Consider the following 8,726-nt stretch of genomic DNA (forward strand, 5'->3'; position numbering starts at 1 on the left):
TGTGTGTGTGTGTGTGTCTCTCTCTCTCTGTGTCTGTGTGTCTCTGTCTGTCTGTGTGTCTCTCTGTGTGTGTGTGTCTGTCTCTGTGTGTGTGTGTGTGTGTGTGTGTCTCTCTCTCTCTCTCTGTGTGTGTGTGTGTGTCTCTCTCTCTCTGTGTGTGTGTGTGTGTCTCTCTCTCTCTGTGTGTGTGTGTGTGTCTCTCTCTCTCTGTGTGTGTGTGTGTGTCTCTCTCTCTCTGTGTGTGTGTGTGTGTCTCTCTCTCTCTGTGTGTGTGTGTGTGTCTCTCTCTCTCTGTGTGTGTGTGTGTGTCTCTCTCTCTCTGTGTGTGTGTGTGTGTCTCTCTCTCTCTGTGTGTGTGTGTGTGTCTCTCTCTCTCTGTGTGTGTGTGTGTGTCTCTCTCTCTCTGTGTGTGTGTGTGTGTGTGTGTGTAGCGCACTCATGACAGGAAGGACATGTATAATCTGAATGAGGAAGAGGAGCTGACCCATTACGGCCAGTCTCTGGCGGAGATGGAGAAGATGAAGGATGTTATTGACAGCGACAGCGACTCTGAGGAGAAGGGCCTGCTGTCAGGTGACTCGTTTAAACACGTTCTCTGAATGCACTGATCATCAGTGTTACGGTCAGTAACTGATGTGGTGATCGTTGTTTCTGCAGCTGAACTGACCGCCACACATTTCGGCGGCGGAGGAGGTTTGCTGAGGAAGAAGAGCGCTGAAGATGAAGAACACAAACCCAAATCACGGCAGGAGCTGATCGAGGAGCTCATCATCAAATCCAAACAGGAAAAGGTCAAAGTGTTTCCTCAAATAATAAAACGTTGCTTTACCGTGATTAACAAAAGCTATAATGACTAGTGATAACTGTAGTGATAGCTATGATGGTTGCAACAATAACTATAGCTGTAACAATAACGATACTTGTAACGCTAGCTATAATGATAGCTGTAACGATAACTATAATGGTAGCGTTAACAATAGTTGTAAGAATTATAATGATAGATATAGTAGCTATAATGACAGCTGTAATGTTAACTATAATGATAGTTGTAATAACAATAACAACATCTTTAATAAGAACTATTAAGATAAATGTATTGATAACATCAGTAAAGATTACTATAACAACAGCTGTAACAATAGCTGTGATGATAAGTATACCGACAACTGTAATAACTTTAACAACATCTGAAACAATAACTATAACATCTATACTGGCACCTGTAACAATAACTTTAACTACAACTGTGATAATGACTATAACATCTGTAACAATAACGACAACTGTAACAATAACTGTAACGATAACTATATAACATCTGTAACAATAACTATAACATCTATACTGGCACCGTAACAATAACTTTAACTACAACTGTGATAATAACTGTAACGATAACTATATAACATCTGTAACAATAACTATAACATCTATACTGGCACCTGTAACAATAACTTTAACTACAACTGTGATAATAACTATAACATCTGTAACCATAACGACAACTGTAACAATAACTGTAACGATAACTATATAACATCTGTAACAAAAACTATACCGACACCTGTAACAATAACTTTAACTACAGCTGTGATAACTATAACATCTGTAACAATAATGACAACTGTAACAATAACTGTAACGATAACTAAAACAACATCTGTGACAATAACTATATAACATCTGTGACAATAACTATATAACATCTGTAATAATAACTATAACATCTGTGACAATAACTAACATCTGTAACAATGACAACTTTAACAATAACTGTAACGATAGCTAAAACAACATCTGTGACAATAACTATATAACATCTGTAACAATAACTATAACATCTGTAACAATAACTATAACATCTGTAACAATAACTATAACAACATCTGTGACAATAACTATATAACATCTGTGACAATAACTATATAACATCTGTGACAATAACTTTAACTACATCTGTGATAATAACTACATCTGTGAGAATAACTATACAGACATGTAACAATAAATCCAGAACCTTCTGGCCCACAAAACCCCCAAAGCAGAGAGGAAGGACGAGACAGACAAACCCAAGGTACTGAAGCACCTGCGTTCAAATACTGATGCTGTTTCTGAGCGTGTGCTGCTGTCCCTCACTCTGACACTGTGTGTGTGTGTGTGTGTGTGTGTGTGTGTGTGTCAGCTGGACGCGTATGACATGACTGCGCGCCTGCAGACTCTGGAGGTACTGAGCTCCTGCTGCCGTACACCTGAGGAGGAGGAGGAAGAGGAAGACCTCACTGATGTGTGTTTGTGTTTCAGGCCAACAGACTGAAGAGGATGATGGGAGACGCTGAGGAAGAGGCTGTTCAGACCAACACACACATCTCTGCTGACGATATGAATGATGGATTCATACTGGACGGAGACGACCGCAAAACACTCGCTTACAAGGTCAGAAACACACACTCACTCACACACACACTATATACACACACACACACACACACACACTCACTCACTCACTCACACAGACACACTATTTACACACACACAGACTCACACACACACACACAATATTTAGCTGTCGATTTAATGTATTATTTAATTTACTTATTTTTTTTATTATGCATTTTGTACATTTTAAATATTAAATGTTTTAAATTTAAGGATTTAATTTATAAAAAAAAGTCATTATGAAAGTACTGTAGAATAATTAAAAATAGTGTTTAGTCAATTATTTTTTTTTAAACTAACTAAATAGCTTTAAATAGCTTTGACTTTTTCATAATTTATAAATTTTACAACATTAACAGTTATTTTCCTGTTTAGTACTGTGAAGCTGCTTTGAAACAACTATTCAGTGATGCACAAAAATGTTGACTTTTTTTGTGTGCAAAAACTGAATATTTAAATGTTGATGTATGTAAATGAGTAACAGACACATGATTCTCTGGCTGCCTGCAGGACGGAAAATGGAACATCGAGGGTGAGGAGGAAGAGAAAGAGGATGATGATGGTGATGAAGAGGGAGGAGAGGAGGAGGACGATGCTGCTGCTAAAGATGTTGATGCTGCTGATGATGATGAGGATGAAGAAGAAGATGATCACTGTGACCTGCAGTCTGATGAGGGCAGTGAGGATGAGGACGGTGAGGGCAGTGAGGATGAGGACGGTGAGGGCGCTGAGGAAGAGCAGGTCTGTGCTGAAGAGCCTCCAGCAGTGAGTGAGGAGCAGAAGAAAGCTGCACAGGAAGCAGCCAGAGCAGAACTGCCCTACACCTTCACAGGTACCACAGTCACATGATCGTCATGATCGTCAGCTGACCTGCCATGTTTGAATAAATCTGCCACGAAAACAAGATTGTTTAGGAGTCAGATATGGAGATAGAATTGTTGCATAATTCCAAATAAATAGATTATGATTCACAGTTTCACAAACATTAATTAAATTCATAAATAAAATGAGATTTGCAAATAAAAAATGTATTCACAAATATATTTTTGTCACAAACACAACATTTCATAATCTATTTGTTTGGAATAATGCATCAATTCCCTCTCCGTAGTCAGAGGTCGGGTTAGGAGATACAGTGGAAGTCTAAGAGATGAGCTCACTAGTGTGTGTGTGTGTGTGTGTGTGTGTTTCAGCTCCAGAGAGCTCCAGTGATCTGAAGGCACTCCTGCAGGATCACGGATCAGAGCAGCAGCGCCTCATTCTGGACAGAACGCTCAAGTGTCACCATCCCAGTCTGGCCGCAGGAAACAAAGCCAAACTACAGGTCAGAGAGAGAGCAGATCAAACCCTGTATCATTCACATGCTACTACAGTGTTTATTAATATTTGCAATTTTATTATTATTATAGTTATTTTTTTTTTATTTACATTTTTATATTTTCTTATTTTAAAGTCAAAGTTTTATTAATATTGAAGGGCGCTGAGGAAGAGCAGGTCTGTGCTGAAGAGCCTCCAGCAGTGAGTGAGTAGCAGAAGAAAGCTGCACAGGAAGCAGCCAGAGCAGAACTGCCCTACACCTTCACAGGTACCACAGTCACATGATCGTCATGATCGTCAGCTGACCTGCCATGTTTGAATAAATCTGCCACGAAAACAAGATTGTTTAGGAGTCAGATATGGAGATAGAATTGTTGCATAATTCCAAATAAATAGATTATGATTCACAGTTTCACAAACATTAATTAAATTCATAAATAAAATGAGATTTGCAAATAAAAAATGTATTCACAAATATATTTTTGTCACAAACACAACATTTCATAATCTATTTGTTTGGAATAATGCATCAATTCCCTCTCCGTAGTCAGAGGTCGGGTTAGGAGATACAGTGGAAGTCTAAGAGATGAGCTCACTAGTGTGTGTGTGTGTGTGTGTGTGTGTTTCAGCTCCAGAGAGCTCCAGTGATCTGAAGGCACTCCTGCAGGATCACGGATCAGAGCAGCAGCGCCTCATTCTGGACAGAACGCTCAAGTGTCACCATCCCAGTCTGGCCGCAGGAAACAAAGCCAAACTACAGGTCAGAGAGAGAGCAGATCAAACCCTGTATCATTCACATGCTACTACAGTGTTTATTAATATTTGCAATTTTATTATTATTATAGTTATTTTTTTTTTATTTACATTTTTATATTTTCTTATTTTAAAGTCAAAGTTTTATTAATATTGATTTTGCCTTTAATTTTAATTTAATTTTAATGAAATGAAAGGCTTTTTATGGTTTTAGTTTGAAAACATCTCAAGTGCTCCAATAGAAGCTGTTTGACCATTTTTGAGTCGGTCAGGATGCTGCCTATGTAGACCCCATCATACAGTGTGCTTAGCGTTTGACACAGAGCCGCTGTGTGTGTGTGTGTGTGTGTGTGTGTGTGAGTGTGTGTGTTAAATGTGATTGTGTTTTATTGTGTTCAGAAGTTGTTCGGTTTTCTGCTGGAGTATGTCGGTGAACTCGCCACCCAGAATCCTCCTGATCTGAGAACCGTCAGCGCACTCGTCCCGTGAGTAACACACACACACACACACTCTCGCTCTCTCTCTCTCTCTCTCTCTCTCTCACTCACACGCACACACACGCGCGCACACACACACACACTCTCTCTCACACGCACACACACGCGCGTGCACACACACACACACACACACACACACACACACAGAGATGACATGAGCTGCCGTGTGTTCATTCGTGTGTGTGTGTTCTGCAGTCAGATCTGCGGTCTGTGTCAGATGTTTCCTGAGGCCGCGTGTAAAGCCGTGCAGACGTTACTCAGCGACTGCAGCCACAGCATGGAGGAGACGCTGGAGGTCAAAGGTCGAGCAGCGATGCCTGATCTGGACATGGTGCGCAGATGGACTGACACAGGAGCACAGATACAGAGACGAGAGGCTGATCCTGAGCTCATCGTGTGTGTGTGTGTGTGTGTGTGTGCAGCTGGTCCTCCTGAAGATCACGGCGCTGTTGTTCCCCACATCAGACTTCAGACATCCGGTGACGACTCCAGCGTTCCTCTACATCAGTCAGGCGCTCACCAGGGTCTGTGTCTGTAATGAGTGGATGGTGCTTTATTTAGTTATACGTTCAGCTTCAGTGCCGCCCACTTTTTCAGCAGCCTTGATTCTAGACGTATTTTTCCTGTATAGTGTTTGAAAAAGTTGTGTTAGCAAACCAGCTAACTACAATCATTATAAACATTATAAACTTTGATTTGAAGCAGAAAAATTGAGAAGACAAACACACAAGACTGTGAACTTAATGAGTTTAATGAGGAAAAGAACTACAATCCCATCAGTGTTATTGATGGAAACTACAACTATTAAAAAAAACTCATTAATTACAATAAAGATGAAATAAAATATACATATTAGATGGAAAACATAAGGTTGAAAAAACCTAAACATTTAAAATGTTGCTTTGGCAACTAACTGAAATAAAGTACTAAAATTACTAAAATGATATAAAAACAAAGCTAAATAGAAATAAACTAATAAAAACATTAAAGCAAATAACAAAACTGCTTCAACTTAAAATGAAAATTAATATGTAACAATAAAACTTTATTCAAAATATTAAATACTGTAATAGTATATAAATAATACTAAAACAACACCATGAAGAATTACAATCAAATTAAAAATGGAAAAATATAAAGCTATTCAATTAAAGTTATTGATTGTATGTAGAAGCAGTATCTTATAAGTTAGTTCAGAAAGTATGCAGATATGTTTGCCCTGTGCTTCATGGGAACGGCAGAGCTGTGATTATTCTCTAGTCTGGATGTTTCTTGGCAGAATCATGGGTAATACAGGAATTCTGCTGTTAAACTTGCTTTTTAAGTTGACATAAAGTGGATTGATGGCTTCAACAAAAGCAAATGCCACTGATTAACTTTGTAGCTCACAGTAGATCTGTGTATTAATGTTTTTTATTAAAGTCACCTTTATTTCTATAGTGCTTTATACAGCTGCTCGGTTATAAACAGACTAATAATTAAGTGTTAATGCTGCAAAATTCATCAGATATGAAGACAATACTCTACAGAAGACAATTGAGGCATTATTCAGATCAGTGCAGCTCTACTTTATCATTACAAATCAGTTCTCTGTGGAGGAAACTAATGTCATTTTTCCCTGCGGAGCTCGACTGTGTTCCTGGTCTGTCCTGATGTGTGTGTGTGTGTGTGTGTGTGTTTCAGTGTGCTGTCGTCTCTCTGGAGGACGTGTGTAAGGGTTTGATCCTCTGCTGTCTAGCGCTGGAATTCGTCTCTCTGTCTCAAAGGTTTTTCCCAGAACTGCTGAACTTCCTGCTGGGGCTCCTGCACCTGACGCTCCCCAACAAACACAACACGGGTACTGCAGAGTGTGTGTGAGTGTGTGAGTGACTGACTGACTGAAGAACTACAATCCCATCAGTGTTATTGATGGAAACTACAACTATTAAAAAAAACTCATTAATTACAATAAAGATGAAATAAAATATACATATTAGATGGAAAACATAAGGTTGAAAAAACCTAAACATTTAAAATGTTGCTTTGGCAACTAACTGAAATAAAGTACTAAAATTACTAAAATGATATAAAAACAAAGCTAAATAGAAATAAACTAATAAAAACATTAAAGCAAATAACAAAACTGCTTCAACTTAAAATGAAAATTAATATGTAACAATAAAACTTTATTCAAAATATTAAATACTGTAATAGTATATAAATAATACTAAAACAACACCATGAACAATTACAATCAAATTAAAAATGGAAAAATATAAAACTATTAAATTAAAGTTATTGATTGTATGTAGAAGCAGTATCTTATAAGTTAGTTCAGAAAGTATGCAGATATGTTTGCCCTGTGCTTCATGGGAACGGCAGAGCTGTGATTATTCTCTAGTCTGGATGTTTCTTGGCAGAATCATGGGTAATACAGGAATTCTGCTGTTAAACTTGCTTTTTAAGTTGACATAAAGTGGATTGATGGCTTCAACAAAAGCAAATGCCACTGATTAACTTTGTAGCTCACAGTAGATCTGTGTATTAATGTTTTTTATTAAAGTCACCTTTATTTCTATAGTGCTTTATACAGCTGCTCGGTTATAAACAGACTAATAATTAAGTGTTAATGCTGCAAAATTCATCAGATATGAAGACAATACTCTACAGAAGACAATTGAGGCATTATTCAGATCAGTGCAGCTCTACTTTATCATTACAAATCAGTTCTCTGTGGAGGAAACTAATGTCATTTTTCCCTGCGGAGCTCGACTGTGTTCCTGGTCTGTCCTGATGTGTGTGTGTGTGTGTGTGTGTGTTTCAGTGTGCTGTCGTCTCTCTGGAGGACGTGTGTAAGGGTTTGATCCTCTGCTGTCTAGCGCTGGAATTCGTCTCTCTGTCTCAAAGGTTTTTCCCAGAACTGCTGAACTTCCTGCTGGGGCTCCTGCACCTGACGCTCCCCAACAAACACAACACGGGTACTGCAGAGTGTGTGTGAGTGTGTGAGTGACTGACTGACTGACTGACTGACTGACTGTGTGTGTATATATGTGTGTGTGTGTGTATATATGAGTGTGTGTGTATGAGTGTGTTTGTGTGAGAGTGTGTGTTTGTGTGAGAGTGTGTGTGTGTGTGTGTATGAGTGTGTTTGTGTGGAGTGTGTTGACATGAGCAGTAAGAATCTGTGTCTATGGTGTGATCTGGTGTGTCGGGGTGGAGTGTCACGTCTGCCTCTGATGTGAAATTTTCTACATTCTCAAGCGTCCAGTGAGATTTTCTGTCATCTGATCAAACATAACGAGCTGCTCATGTGGAAACAGGAAGAGGAATCTGGGTGTTTCCTGTCTGCTCATGTCCATCATCACGAGCGACAGCTGCATTACTGTATTCACACGTTCAGTCTGAGCGGATGTCCATTATGCTCACGTGACCGCGCGTGTTCTGTGTGTGTCTCGTGCTTTCATAAGCACTCATTCTGACCGTTGTGTGTGTGTTTTTAGGTTATACGGTGGTGAGTCCATTCAGACGGCAGGGGAAGAACTGTGATCTGCTGGTTTTGACGGATCCAAGCGCGTCTCACAGCTGGAACAGGAAACCCATTTCACTGCACACAGCTCACAGAATCCCAGCGGAGAGTCCAGTGGAGAGAGACCACTGCAGGTACACACACTCACACACACACAGACACACACTCTCTCACACACACAGACACACACACACACACAATTCAATTCAAATAGCTTT

General features: G+C 39.3%; 1 protein-coding gene across 1 annotated transcript in view; it reads left to right on the forward strand.

Annotated features, from left to right (window-relative positions):
• The window catches only part of nop14 (NOP14 nucleolar protein homolog (yeast)), a 25,115-nt gene that overhangs the window by 14,319 nt on the left and 2,070 nt on the right, over positions 1-8,726 (forward strand). Inside the window, 12 exon segments of the mRNA XM_016533738.1 lie at positions 432-573; positions 658-830; positions 1,982-2,074; positions 2,183-2,287; positions 2,290-2,433; positions 2,947-3,268; positions 3,630-3,760; positions 4,906-4,991; positions 5,199-5,334; positions 5,426-5,527; positions 6,687-6,840; positions 8,483-8,642. Of these exon segments, the coding sequence (XP_016389224.1) occupies positions 432-573; positions 658-830; positions 1,982-2,074; positions 2,183-2,287; positions 2,290-2,433; positions 2,947-3,268; positions 3,630-3,760; positions 4,906-4,991; positions 5,199-5,334; positions 5,426-5,527; positions 6,687-6,840; positions 8,483-8,642 (1,748 nt within the window).

The sequence above is a fragment of the Sinocyclocheilus rhinocerous genome, unplaced genomic scaffold (assembly GCF_001515625.1).
Source record: "Sinocyclocheilus rhinocerous isolate Xijiao unplaced genomic scaffold, SAMN03320098_v1.1 scaffold124, whole genome shotgun sequence".
NCBI classification, from domain to species: domain Eukaryota; kingdom Metazoa; phylum Chordata; class Actinopteri; order Cypriniformes; family Cyprinidae; genus Sinocyclocheilus; species Sinocyclocheilus rhinocerous.